Below are 15329 nucleotides of genomic sequence, written 5' to 3'. Positions count from 1 at the left end.
ACTTACAACTCTTACAATAATCCCCCAATTGAAACTTGTGAACCAAAAAGAAAAATCTACAGCCTCATTTTGAATACTTCGACATTAAACAACAAAAACAACCATTATGTTCAGTCATTCCATCTGAGCATTTATAAACTCTAATTGTTTTGAAGTTATAAAGGTTATCAGTCATTCATTTTGAAAAACAAGTGGTTAGGGGTTAGAAAAGCGATCCAACAACTCCTGCTGCATAGTACTGCCATCTGACTGAACAATTGCTGGAATATCTTAGCCCACCGCAATAATAACACCAAAGTCTGAAAAACATTTCTTCCGATGAGTCCCCTACCTCTGGTTCCATATGTCTTTTCTTGTGTGAAAAGTGTGGAGAGGACATTCGTCTCTTAACAGCACTTCTCCTTGCTTCTGTTTCTGATTTACTCTCTGGTCTTGGATGATCATGGACACCTTTAGCCTGTGTATTTAAGATATAAATTTGATCAGTCAGGGCTTTACATAGCCCCTGAACTATAGTATGAAAGAAAACTTTCTTTCCTATTAAAGAGAAACAATTTGTGTTTAAAGTTAGCCATTATTAAGCTGATCTAGTTTCATGGTTTCACTTCATAGTTTCACAGGATCATACATTGTTAAAATGTTGGTTACAACATTTATTGCCATTTTTCAATCTCAATAAATATTAAAAATGGACATGATGTAATGGCAGATCATATTTAACCACCCGATTCAATAAAATGAAACCTTGGGTAAAATTGTTAAATGCATGTTTCAGTTGGTACTTTTATCCAGCAGCAGTACATTTTAGGAAACCACACATATGCTTCCTGTGACTTTTCCAAAGATATGGGAAGTTTGAAAGTGTTGAAGGCAACAGAGTTGGAACAGGGCAATCAAACTGACTGGATTATTCTAGAGAACCAACTTGATCTCAATGAATCAAATGGCCTCTGCTGTGCTGCAATGATTCCATGGGCTGACATCAGTCAGGATGACAGCCTGACAGCAGGCTGGAAAGTTGGGAGTAATCCCATTTCAGCCATTGCCTAGAGTCTCACTTCAATTTTGCAGCAACTGGCTAACATCAAGTCTCCCATCCCTTTCAATGATGAAATGCCACCCTGAAAAATGTTGGTCGGTCACTTGCAGGTTTGGCTGCTCTTCAGTCCCAGCAGTGCCACTGGGAGTGGCTTTCATTGCTAGAACTAAATTTTGCTCTCAGCAGCATTTTGTACTCTCCCCTGGGACTAAGGTAATGTGTGTTGGGATTACTGAGGCTAGACAGGCATACCTTGGTGACAAGAGAAGTGCATTTGGTGAAGGCACTGGAGAGTTTTTCCATGGGAGGGGCCTTAGCCACTGAGGTGCCCTTGATGGTCCATAGAGTGGTAGAATATTAACAATACTGGAAAGAGACCCTGCTATGATCCTCAAAATGATCTCTCAACAAGAAAAGCCAGCCTCAAATCTCCTCGCTACTAAGAGAATTCCACACTATTGGGATTAGGGTAGCCCTCTATCCTCTATAAGATTTTCTTTTTATAGTGTTTTCTTGGTATTAGTTACAACCATTTTTTAATTTTAATGCCTGTGATCTATAAAAAAACTGAAATGTGACAAGAAAATTTTGGAAATACTCAGCAGACTAGTCCATGTTTGTGGAGTACACAAATGCAGGTTGTTCTGCTATAACACGTATTTCCATTGATGCGAATCTGCTGTAATGCGATTGATGAACTGGGAACACTGGTTCGAAAGCACAAACCTTCAAAATATGTGTTGGTTGTAATGTGATTATATCGCCAATACTGTAAGTGCTGTTCCTAAAACGTGATTCTTCTATAATGCAATGTTGCACAAGAACACAACCATTGTATTTTAGAAGACCTATCTGGATGTGAAAATAATTTACACTTTTTGATTAAGTCTGAGTTGTGAAGCATTCTTTGGAGAGATTGCTGGTGCAAGACCTAATGGGCTTTCTCACAGTATCTTCGGAAAAGCACCACATTAATTATTTATCCTGTCCCTGTACCATTTATTTTACTATACTCTGTTCCCAGAACAACTCACCAATAAGCCAACATCTGCTGAATGACCAGCATTCCTTGTGGCCATACCATCTTTAAAAGGCTCTGTGCACTCATTTAAGCACTGACATTCTGAAGCTACCCTGCTCAGTCAAGCATGTGTCCAGAGGATGCCAGAAAAAGGGAAGTTGGCACTCTAATTCAGTGCTGCAAAGTTCTCATCCCTGAGGATTGCTAGAGGAAAACCACAGCACGACATGATATTTGAAAAAACATCCAAGGTTATCACCTAGATCAGTGCTATGTTAATGGTTCAGAAGAATGGATAGCAAACTGTAAGAAGGTCAATTACCTTCTCTGCTGTGTCAGGGTAAATGTCTCTCTGCCATCTTACATTCACTCCATATCATTGCTACTGCAGCCACCTCCCTCCAAGGCTCATGCTTCACTAGCTCACTGTTGCCTATAACATTTTTCCTTCGTCACTTTCACCTTCTCAACCTCACAAGATAAAAATCCTACATGGCCTCTGTACTGCCTTCTCACTAGCTTCAAATTCCTCAATACCTTTCACCCACCATCATCAAGACTAACAGCTGTGCCACCTACTTCCATCTTACTGAATCCCTTTCCCTCTCATTGCAGAGATAACAGTCAATAATAGAGCAGAGAGAGCCCATATGGGTGAACAGATGCCAGACAGTAGGATCTTCCTATGATGAGAGAATTCTGGCCGTCACAGGAAAGGACGTAGGACCACTCATATGAGATGTTGCAAACAACAACTGGGTAAGTACGACCATTCATTCTTCTGCAACTCTCTCGATAATCCCTCTGTCAGCCTTACTAATTGCACCACTATTTCCGAACACTGGCTATGATACCTTCTCTCTCTTGTATCTTGCAGGTACCACTAGCACATCCATCTGTGGTGAAATGGTTAGCTTCCCCAGAAACTACCTCCTTGATCTCTCAGAACAGGAGTACTAAGACCTTGGAGGAATCACAGGCAAGGCTGCCTCCTGCAACATCCAGTTCCGATACTGATACCTCAGCTGGAACAGTAGCCTTAAAATTTGGGCAGCACAATCTGATGAGCACTTCACTGCAAATGATCAAGGAATCAACCTTCCAATGTTATGGCACTTAAGAGAACTCTGGAGACCAGGCATCAGGTCAGCCCCAGGCAGTGGTGTTGACAATCAGGAGCTTTGAGCACATGCGCAGTAAGGAGCAGAAGTTACTCACAAGTTTGAGATGCAATGGTCCTTATTTCCCAGAAACTGTAGTAGGGCAGTAATTTGTGTGATACAAAGCTATGTCCAGCGCTCTCTATTTGCTGAACAGGCACACACACCTGCACTCCATCATCCCAGCCTTTATCTTCAGAGGCCTTTGAGCCCTCTACCTACACCCTGCCTGCCTCCTCCCAACCCTTAATGCTGCTCACGTTAATCAACTTGAATCTGGCAAGAAGACTTTCAACGTGATTGGCTTGCCCAGACACAAACATCCTCAGATCTACTTCACCAAACCTTGAGGTCCACTGGGCTGCACTGATGAACAGGCTCCCTTCACCCCAGATGCGGAACCTGGAAGTACATTGAGATGTTGCAGAAGGGAGAGGAAGAAGAAAACTTATTGAAGGCACTTCAGTGACATGGGTGACAATGCACTGTGTGTTATTTTTCACTTGTTTTATAAATGGGATTAAAATAGCACACTGCAATACAGCAAGATATACATCTACTTCACTGAGGAATGCCTGTCCTGCTGGTTAGTATGATTGTATGACTGCCAACTGGAAGTCAGGGCATGGAGATAGACTCGAGGTAAGCAGGTTCAAGCATAAAGGTAGACTCGAGGTAAGCAAGTGCCAAGAAAGTAAGCAAGCAGACCTCAGCTGCATTTGATTAAAATATTCAGCCGAGTGCCCGTCTTGCTTGCAAAACGTCCCTGCTGCAACGTTCAATTCTAATTACCAATGCATCCTGTAACGGAAGTCTGAGCTTGCACAGACTCTGCCAGTACATCAGAGAGTTGTGAAGAGTAAGCAGATTCCAAACGTCAAACTCCATGGATATGAGGTGCATGCAACTCTTGCCCGTGGATTGTGCTGGGTGATTTAGTTTGGTCAAACACATGAAGATTATTTAATGCAAGTGGCAATTTTAATTCACCAGAGGTTTCCTTGACATCCAGCTTGTTTGACAGGTTTGGTAAAATAGGTTCTAGAATCATTGAATCCCTACAGTGTGGAAACAGGCCATTAGGCCCAACAAGTCCACATCAAACCTCCGAAGAGTAATCTACCCAGACCCATTCCCTAATCCTATTATTCTACATTTACCCCTGTGTAGTGCACCTAATGTACACATCTCTGAACATTATGGACAAGTTAGCGTGGCCAATTCACCTAACCTGCACATCTTTGGATCGTGGGAGGAAACCGGAGCACCCGGAGGAAACCTACACAGACATGGGGAGAATGTACATGCTCCACACAGACAGTCACCTGAGGTAGGAATCAAACCCAGGTCCTCGGCGCTTTGAGGCAGCAGTGCTAACCACTGAGCCACCGTGCTGCCTGTAGGTTCTAGCAAGGTAAGATTCTATATACAGTGGATGCAGGGAGAATGAGCATGGAAGTATCATGAGTTTGCATCAATGGTATGAAGGACCATTGCAGATTGGGTGCAATGTCACAGTTGGGCTGATGCACGCATCAGACTATAAGGCCCCACGTGGCTGAGTGGATCTTGTATTGCGATGGGTAAGATCTTTTGAACTTAGCTTTCAATAAGTTCCTAGATCTAAACTCCTCTCATTTTCATGAGCCATGGAGGTGCTGGCACAACTTCAATAAAAATTGGTGGCGGCTAACAGATGCCTTTCCCTGCAATGAAGCTGGCTCGGCAGAGAGTGGAAAATTGCAGACTCAATGCCTGAAAACCTATCCTGCAATAACCACACCTGTGGGCACCAAAAAAGTAGAATGGACTCCTGGAATTGGGTCCTGTGAACCATATTTAATTTCTGTACCCTTTATTCTGACACAGATGGAGACATGAAAATTGAAGTCTACATTTATTTATATCAGATGCACAATTTTGCTTTCTAATAAGGAGTCAACTATTAGCAATGAAGGTGGGTACTTTATGACTTCAGATTTTCTGAATTTCCATGAATCCATTTCACAAGATTCAAAATTTTTATAAATTGGATTACTAGTAGTTTATGCAATTATATTTGTAATTTGTTTACTCGGCATCTGAGTGGAGTAGAATCACAAGAACATTGTCACTAATCGTTAAATTATTCATAAAATTGTCGACAGCACATTCTCTGCTGGCCAATGTTTTGCATCATAGTTTGTTAACAAAAAAACTGACAATTTTCTGCAGTAGTGAAAAGGGGACAGTGCAGGCTTATAGTTCCTAAAAAGTGAAGCCCCAAGTAGACAGGATAGCAAAGAAGGCATTTGGTATGCTTTCCTTTATTGGTCAGTACATTGAGTATCCAGAGGTCATGCTGTGGCTGTACAAGACATTGGTTAGGCCACTTTTGGAATGTTGTGTGCAAGCCTATTGGAAGGATATCATGAAACTTTAAAGGGTTCAGAAAAGATTTACAGGGATGTTGCCAATGTTAGAAGATTTGAGCTATAGAGTGAGGCTTGACAGGCTGGGGCTGTTTTCCCTGGAGCATTGGAGGCTGAGGAGTTATCTTATAAAGGTTTATAAAATCATGAGCATCATTGATAGGGTAAATAGACAAGGTCTTTTCCCCAGGGTAGGGCAGACCAAAACTAGAGGCCATAGGGTTAAGGTTAAAGGGAAAAGATTTAAAAGGGACCTAAGGGGCAACTTTTTCATACAGAGTATTATGTATATGGAATAAGCTGCCAGAGGAAGTGGTGGGGGCTGCTACAATTGCAACATTTAAAAGGCATGTGTATGGGTATATGAATAGGAAGGGTTTAAAGGGATATGGACCAAATGTTGGCAAATAGGACTAGATTTATTGAGGATATCTGATCGGCATGAATTAGTTGGACCAAAGGGTCTGTTTCCACATCTCTATAACTCGATAATAATTATCAAATAAGAAACAACATGTTTGAGGAATTTGATACAGCGATATAATAGACTGAAATAGGTGTTTATTATTGGACTGATATTTTTCATATCAGTCCAATGCTCCGCTGTGCTGACTAAAAATAAGGGGTAGGCCACTTAGAACAGAGTTGAGAAGAAACAACTTCACCCAGAGAGTGGTGTGTGTATGGAATGCTCTGCCACAGAAGGCTGCGGAGGCCAAGTCTCTGGATACTTTTAAGAAAGAGTTGGGTAGAGCTCTTAAGGATAATGGAATCAAGGGTTATGGGAATAAGGCAGGAACAGGATAATGATTGAGGATGATCAGCCATGATCATAATGAATGGTGGTGCTGGCTCGAAGGGCAGAATGGCCTACTCCTGCAACTATTGTCTATTGTCTATTGTCTATTGCTGTGGAGATGCCTGAAGCAGATAAAGGAAATTGTCAGGTGGTTTGACAGTTAGTGGCTTCCACAAATTTCTGGTGATCTTATTTAGTAAGATTGGGATACAGACAGACTCTTACCTCATACCTTTAATGCATTGTCCGAGCTGAGCTGTCACTTTTTTATAGAACACCTTAAAATATCTCAGAATGCGATTTGAAAGAAGTTCTGGGATTTACATATTAATGAACCGAAACTTGCAACCCATTCTAAAAGGTGAGAGACTTAACTGCAATCAGATTTGTTCAATATATTGTATCAGTTGCGTGCATGACACTGTGATCTTTCTCTATAAATTCTGTGTCTTATGATTCTGCTCCACAGTTACCTGACAAAGGAGCAGCCCTCTGAAAGCTAGTGCTTCCAAATAAACCTGTTGGACTATGACCTGGTGTTGTGTGATTTTTAACGTTGTCCATCCCAATCCAACACCAGCACCTCCATATTTTCATTGCCAAGGCATAGAATATAGAAACAGGGAAGTCTCGCTGCAACTTTATAAAACATTTATTACTCCATAGATGGAATACTACATGCTGTTCCATTGGTCGCACTGTTGGAAGAACATTTTTGCACTAAAGAAGCTGCAAAGCCAAGTGACCAGGATGTGGAGAAGTCTCAGCTGTGAGGAGAAACTCAAGAGGCTGGGTTTGTTTTCCTTGGATCAGAGGAGGCTGAACAGGGAATCTGATTTGAGGTATACAAAATTGAGAAACATAAACAGAGTAGGTCATGAGAATCTTTCTCTCAATGGCAGATGTGTCTAAGACTAGATGCAAAAGTTCAAGGTGAGGAGTAATGGTTTAGAGAATATCTGAGAAGGTTTTTTCAAACAGAGAGTGGTAGAAATATGGAACGTGCTGCTTGAGATGGTGGTGCATTCTGGTATTCAGGCAACATTTAAGAAGCATCTGGACAATTACTTAAAATACCAGGGCATACTAGGCAATGGACCAATTATAGATAAATGTAATTAGTGTGGTTTGGTATTTGTTGGTTGACATAGCCACGATGGGCTGAAGAACCTGTTTCTATGCTGTATGACTCTATCAAACTATAAAAATCCTTTGAATTTCCTGATTCAAATGGATACTTTTAGAGATTTGCAGGTGGAGAGGAATTGCCCAATAGAATCTTTAGTTTCCTAGGCAATTTTTTGGAGACTATGATGAGGTTCTGTACAGTCCCTAAGCACAACTCCTAACTCTGCTGGAATAACGACTGACCAGCATAAAATGCAGGCCCTAGTTCCTCCTTAATCTGCCAAATGTCCAGCCATTCCATCACTCTGTTTACTTCTTCTTGAAATCTGTCATTGTTCTCATAAACAGTTCACAACATAATATTTATTAATACATATGAAGAAAAGCACCAGGCAATTTCACTGCATGCAAAATCATTTCCTACCACTACCTGGTTTTTTTCTGTCATTCAGCCAAGTTTCATTCATAGGCTTCAATTCTGCATACGAAATCCAGCCAGGGTTGACAGGGTAGATTCAGGAAGGATGTTTTCCCCAGTTTAAGAGTTCTAGAACCAGGGTACACAAACTCAGAATACATTTGCCATTTAGGACTGAGATGAGGAGGACTTTTATCTCTCAGTGGTGGTGAATCTTTGGAATTGTCTACCACAGAGACTATGGAGTTCAGTCATTGACAATATTCAAGACAGAGATCTATAGATTTCTAGATAGTTAAGATGTCTAGGTGCATGGGAATAGGATGGGAAAAAATGGCATTGCCACAAAAGCTTAGTCATATTGCAACATGTTTGAGGTAAGGGATGCCATGGACGTCCCTGCTGATTACACTTACAGGAAGTGCACCCATCTCCAGCTCCTCCAAGACCGTATTAGGGAAACTGGAGCTGGAGTTGGATGAACTTTAGGATCATTCGGGAGGCAGAGGGGGTCATAGATCGGAGCTTTAGGGAAGTAGTAACTCCAAAGATGGCAGACAGATGGGTGACAGTGAGAGGGACTGGGAGGAGGCAGCCAGTGCAGGGACCCCCTGCGGCCGTTCCCCTCAAGAACAAGTATACCGTTTTGGATACTTGTGGGGGGGACAACTTACATGGGGTAAGCAATGGGGTTCAGGCCTCTGGCACGGAGCCTGTCCCTGTTGCTCAGAAGGGAAGGGTGGAGAAGAGCAGAGCAATAGTTATTGGGGACTCGATAGTTCGGGGCACAGATAGGCGGTTTTGTGGGGGCGAGAGAGACTCACGTTTGTTATGTTGCCTCCCAGGTGCAAGGGTACATGATGTCTCTGATCATGTTTTCCGGGTCCTTAAGGGGGAGGGGGAGCAGCCCGAAGTCGTGGTCCACATTGGCACCAACGACATAGGTAGGAGGAGGGCTGAGGATGTTAGGCAGGCTTTCAGGGAGCTAGGTTGGAAGCTCAGAGTTAGAACAAACAGAGTTGTTGTCTCTGGTTTGTTACCCGTGCCACGTGATAGAGAGTCGAGGAATAGGGAGAGAGAACAGTTAAGTGCGTGGCTACAGGGATGGTGCAGGAGGGAGGGATTCCGGTATCTGGATAACTGGGGTTCTTTCTGGGGAAGGTGGGACCTCTAAACAGGATGGTCTACACCTGAACCTGAGGGGCACCAGGTGTGCTAGTGCTCTTGGGGGAGGGTTTAAACTAACTCCGCAGGGGCATGGGAACCTGGACTGTAGCTTTAGGGTACAGGACCTTGAGTGTAGGGAAGTTAGGAACATGGCATCAATCTCAAAGGAGATTGTAAACAGCAAAGTGGCTTGAAGTGTGTATACTTCAATGTAAGAAGTATATGAAATAAGGTAGGTGAACTTGCAGCGTGGGTTGGTACCTGGGACTTCGATGTTGTGGCTTTTACGGAGACATGGGTAGAACAGGGACAGGATTGGCTGTTGCAGGTTCCAGGGTTTAAGTGTTTTAGTAGGGTCAGAGGTGGGGGTAAAAGAGGGGGAGGTGTGGCATTGCTTGTCAAAGATAGTATTACAGCGGTGGAAAGGACGATGGATGAAGACTCGCCATCTGAGGTAGTTTGGGCTGAGGTTAGGAATAGGAAAGGTGAGGTCACCCTGTTAGGAGTTTTTTTACAGGCCTCCTAATAGTCCTAGAAACGTAGAAGAAAGGATTGTGAGGATGATTCAGGAGAAGAGTGAAAGTAATAAGGTAGGGGACTTTAACTTTCCTGATATTGACTGGGAAAGCTATAGCTCGAGTACATTAGATGGGTCGGTGTTTGTCCGATGTGTGCAGGAGGGTTTCCTGACACAATATGTAGACAGGCCAACAAGAGGTGAGGCCATACTGGATTTGGTTCTGGGTAACGAACCAGGCCAGGTGTTAGAATTAGAGGTAGGTGAGCACTTTGGGGACAGTGACCACAACTCGGTGACTTTTACTCTAGTGATGGAGAGTAATAAGTGTGCACTGCAGGGCAAGAGTTATAGCTGGGGGCAGGGAAATTATGATGCAGTGAGGCATGACTTAGGATGCGTGGCTTGGAAAAGTAGGCTTCAAGGCAAGGACGCAATCGATATGTGGAGCTTGTTCAAGGAGCAACTATTGAGTGTCCTTGATAAGTATATACCTGTCAGGCAGGGAGGAAAGGATCATGTGAGGGAGCCACGATTTAATAAGGAATTGTAATCCCTTGTTAAAGGGAAGAGGGCGGCCTATGTAAAGATGAGGCGTGAAGGTTCAATTGGAAGATTGAGTGTTATAAGGTAGCCAGGAAGGATCTGAAGAGAGAGCTAAGAGCAGCAAGGAGGGGACATGAAAAGTCCTTAGTTGGTAGGATTCGGGAATACCCTAAGGCTTTCTATAGGTCTGTCAGGAATAAAAGAACGACTAGGGTAGGAATAGGTCCAGTCAAGGATAGTAGTGGGAAGTTGCGTGTGGAGGCTGAAGAGATTGGGGAGATACTGAATGAATACTTTTCGTCAGTATTCACTCAGGAACAGGACATTGTTGCCGATGTGAATACTGAGTCACAATTAATTAGAATGGATGGCTTTGAGGTATGTAGGGAAGAGGTGTTGGAAATTCTGGAAAGGATGAAAATAGATAAGTCCCCTGGGCCTGATGGCATTTATCCTAGGATTCTCTGGGAAGCAAGGGAGGAGATTGCAGAGCCATTGGCCTCGATTCTTATGTCCTCGTTGTCTACAGGAATTGTGCCAGAAGACTGGAGGATAGCAAATGTGGTTCCCTTGTTCAAGGAGGGGAGTAGGGATAACCCTAGTAACTATAGGCCAGTGAGTCTCACTTCTGTTGTGGGCAAAGTCTTAGAGAGGATTGTAAGGGATAGGATTTATGAACATCTGGATAGGAATAATGTGATCAAGGATAGTCAGCATGGTTTTGTGAAGGGCAGGTCATGCCTCACAAACCTTATTGAATTCTTCGAGAAAGTGACTAAGGAGGTGGATGAGGGGAAAGCGGTAGATGTGGTGTATATGAATTTTAGTAAGGCGTTTGATAAGGTTCCCCAAAGTAGGCTACTGCAAAAAATATGGAGGTATGGCATTGAGGGCGAATTGGAGGTTTGGATTAGGAATTGGCTGGCTGGAAGAAGACAGAGGAAGAAGACAGAGGAAGAAGATAGTAGTTGATGGTAAAGGTTCATCTTGGAGTGCAGTTACTAGCGGTGTTCCACAAGGTTCTTTTTTGGGACCATTGCTGTTTGTCATTTTTATAAATGACCTGGAGGAAGAGCTAGAAGGTTGGGTGAGCAAGTTTGCGGATGATACAAAAGTCGGTGGAGTTGTTGACAGTGAGGAAGGATGTGGCAGGTTACAACGGGATATAGATAAGCTGCAGAGCTGGGCAGAAAGGTGGCAAATGGAGTTCAATGTAGCTAAGTGTGAGGTGATTCACTTTGGTAAGAGTAACAAAACGATGGGGTACTGGGCTAACGGTCGGATACTTGGTAGTGTGGATGAGCAGAGGGATCTTGGTGTCCATGTACACAGATCTCTGAAAGTTGCCACCCAGGTAAATAGTGCTGTGAAGAAGGTATATGGCATACTGGCTTTTATTGGTAGACGAATTGAGTTCCAGAGGCCTGAGGTCATGTTGCAGTTGTATAAGACTCTGGTGCGGCCGCATCTGGAGTATTGTGTGCAGTTTTGGTCGCCATACTATAGGAAGGATGTGGAGGCACTGGAACGGGTGCAGAGGAGGTTTACCAGGATGTTGCCTGGTATGGTAGGAAGATCGTATGAGGAAAGGCTGAGGCACTTGGGCTGTTTTCTTTGGAGAAAAGAAGAAGGTTTAGGGGTGACTTGATAGAGATGTACAAGATGATTAGGGGTTTAGATAGGGTTGACCATGAGAACCTTTTTCCACGTATGGAGTCAGCTATTACGAGGGGGCATAGCTTTAAATTAAGGGGTGGTAGGTATAGGACAGATGTTAGGGGTAGGTTCTTCACTCAGCGAGTTGTGAGTTCATGGAATGCCCTGCCAGTAGCAGTGGTGGACTCTCCCTCTTTATGGGCATTGGATAGGCATATGGAGGATAGTGGGCTAGTGTAGGTTAGGTGGGCTTGGATCGGCGCAACATCGAGGGCCAAAGGGCCTGTACTGCGCTGTATTCTTCTATGTTCTATGTTCATATTACAGCTGAATATGGAGCGGGCTCGGTGATCTGAATGACCTAGTCCTGCTCCTGCTTTTTTTATTCCTGTGTCCACTGGAAACATTTTGAAGTGTTTTATCAGTCACCATTTGGAAATCCACGTACACCATATCAACAACATTATCCTGGTTAGGTCTTCTGTTACCTCATCAAAAAAATTCAAGTTAGTTACACACCATTTGCCTTTTAAAAGTAAATGTTAAATATATTGGAAGAGATACTCCACAGATCTGACAGTTCTTTTTCTGCAGAGAAAATCAAAGTTAACATTTCAAGTTGTAACCATTCATCTGAACTTAAAAAACTGATTTTGCTTCTTTCTCCACAGACAACTTTTCTGACTACATTTCAAGAAATCTGCATTCTCAAAACCCTTTATAGTATGATTATCCCAATTATGGGGAATCTGGGGAAAATGTGGAAGTTGAAATCCCCCTAATATAATTTCCCTATTATTAGTTTTACACACCTCAGTGAATTGTCTAAACACTTGGTCTTCAATTGCCCACTGATTGTTTGGGGTCTTTAATACATTCCTATCAAGGTGACTGCTTTCTCTAAACCCTTTATACTGTTTATTAAGTGTGTACAAGAAAATTTTCTGATTCAGCATGTGGACGTATCTTTTAAAGAAAGAACAAAACCTATTCTTGGGAAATAAGGCAGGGCAGGCAACTGAGGTGTCAGCAAGGGAGCACTTTGAGGCCAGTGATCATAATTCTATTAGTTTTTAAATAGTGATGGACAAAGTTCTAAATTGAAGGAAGACTAATTTTGACAGTATTAGGTAAGAAATTGCAAACGTTGATTGGGACAGATGTTCCAATCCAGTTCAGCTGCAGACCATTCTGTTTGTAGAGGTCCCACCTTCCTTAGAAACAATCCCAGTGACCCAGGGATCTAAAACTTTCCCTCCTGCACCAGCAACTGAGTCATACATTCATCTGTTATTTCTCTATTCATTAGCACATGGCACTGGGAATAACCCAGAGATTATAATCTTTGAGGTCCTGCTTTTTAATCTATTGCCAAGCTTCCTGAACTCTGGATGCAAGTCCTCATCCTTCACTTTACCAATATTGTGTACCTTGACCACTGTCTAATCATCTTATCCCTTAAGGATGTCCTACAGCTCCTCAGTGATATCCTTTAGCCCAGCACAAGGGATGCACCACACCATATTGGAGTTCAGTCTGCAGTTGCAGAAATGCCTGTGTATTCTCCAACTATTGGGCGGCACGGTGGCACAGTGGTTAGCACTGCTGCCTCACAGCACCAGAGACCCGAGTTCAATTCCCGCCTCGGGCGACTGTCTGTGTGGAGTTTGCACGTTCTCCCCGTGTCTGCGTGGGTTTCCTCCGGGTGCTCCGGTTTCCTCCCACAGTCCAAAGATGTGCAGGCCAGGTGAATTGGCCACGCTAAATTGCCCATAGTGTTAGGTAAGGGGTATGGGTGGGTCGCGCTTCGGCGGGGCGGAGTGGACTTGTTGGGCCGAAGGGCCTGTTTCCACACTGTAAGTAATCTAATCTAATCTATTGTATTCCCTATCATCATCATAATACCTCCTTTTCTTTTCTTCCACTCCTGTATAGTCAGGCTGATTATAACACCAGAAAGTTGGCTTTGTTTGCACTCCCTTGATGAACCAGCACTCTCATCAGATTCCATAATGGAAAACCAGTTTATGAGTGAGTCCCTAGGAGACTTCTGCACTATTGACCTGTTCCTCTTTGACTGCCTGCTGGTCAGTTATTCCCTTCTTTCCTCCAGTAACCCTGGATTTCTCATCTTTCTCCATAACTAATTACAACATTTTTGATCATTTTTTTGTACAGAGGGTGGTGCGTGTATGGAATGAGCTGCCAGAGGAAGTGGTGGAGGCTGGTATAATTACAACATTTAAAAGGCATCTGGATGGGTATATGAATAGGAAGGGTTTAGAGGGATATGGGCCAAGTGCTGATTAATGGGGCTAGATTAATTTAGGTTTTCTGGATGACATGGACAATTTGCACTGAAGGGTCTGTTTCTGTGCTGTACAGCTTCCTGACTCGATGACTCCAAGATTACCCTTATCCATTGCATATGCCCATTTGTCAAAGAACTCAATCAAATTTGTCAGATATGACCTGCCCTTGACAAAACCATGTTGACTGTCAAGTATTAATTATTTTTCTGTAAGTGTACATTTACCTTATCTCATACAATGGCTTCCATCCCTTTAGTTGGGACTGCCTCCTACCCCATTCCAGTCTTTCCTTCCCTATCTTTACATAATACCTTGAAGCCAGGAATATTTACTGACCAGTGACACTCATGTTTTTTGATCAGGTCTCGAAATCAATTCCCGTGCGTCCATTTGCATCTGAACCTAAGCAACTTCATTTCCTATTTTGCATATTTACGTACAAGTACTGCAAACTAATTTATTGCATTCCCTCTTCATCTGCCCCTACCTAATATTATTTCTCACTCTTGTGTTACCATCTCATACAATGCTCTATGCATGTGGCTTCTCTCTTCTAATGCTCCTTTCCGGAAACTTACCCATCCCAAGTTAGATTCAACTCACCAAGCAAATTTTCTCATGTTATCATCCCAAACTTGCATCATTAACTAGGCACAACATCAAAATAAAGCACGTTCTTATCTGCTGCTAATCAGATTCTCACATTACTGCTGGGACACCTTGGGATTTCTGACACCAGCACCATTTTTAAAAGGCTATTGTGCACGTGTTCAAGTGCTCGCAGTATGGAGCTGTTATACATGATTTATGATACTAGCCCTGGACAAGGCACATAAAGGAAAATTGGTGTGCTATTTAGCTGGCAGGGATCTGAGGGTCCTGGCTGATTGGACAGTGTAGAGGAGAGCCATCCTTTTTCACAAGGGTTGGTTGAGGAGGCTATGCCTCCAAACCTTGCTAGCAGTTCAGGCAGCATCCGAGGAGCAGGAAAATCGACGTTTCGGGCAAAAGCCCTTCATCAGGAATAAAGGCAGAGTGCCTGCAGGGTGGACCTGGGAGTTGCAATGGGAGAGGGACTCCCTGAGATTCTTGTAGAGAGAGGAGGAAAACTTCTTCAAGGCAGGCTTTTGCCTGAAACGTCGATTTTCCTGCTCC

General features: G+C 43.2%; 1 protein-coding gene across 5 annotated transcripts in view; it reads right to left on the bottom strand.

Moving 5' to 3' along the window:
- Positions 1–15329, bottom strand: part of gcm2 (glial cells missing transcription factor 2) — a 62665-nt gene that overhangs the window by 2804 nt on the left and 44532 nt on the right. For all 5 annotated transcript variants that reach the window (XM_072560765.1, XM_072560764.1, XM_072560766.1 and 2 more), the window contains one exon: positions 332–457. In XM_072560765.1, coding sequence (XP_072416866.1) covers positions 332–457 — 126 coding nt within the window. The remainder of the gene's footprint in view (positions 1–331; positions 458–15329) is intronic.

This window comes from Chiloscyllium punctatum, chromosome 41, assembly GCF_047496795.1.
Source record: "Chiloscyllium punctatum isolate Juve2018m chromosome 41, sChiPun1.3, whole genome shotgun sequence".
Lineage (NCBI taxonomy): Eukaryota > Metazoa > Chordata > Chondrichthyes > Orectolobiformes > Hemiscylliidae > Chiloscyllium > Chiloscyllium punctatum.
The sequence above is the reverse complement of the archived record's forward strand: the minus strand, read 5'-3'. Positions and strand labels throughout refer to the sequence as shown.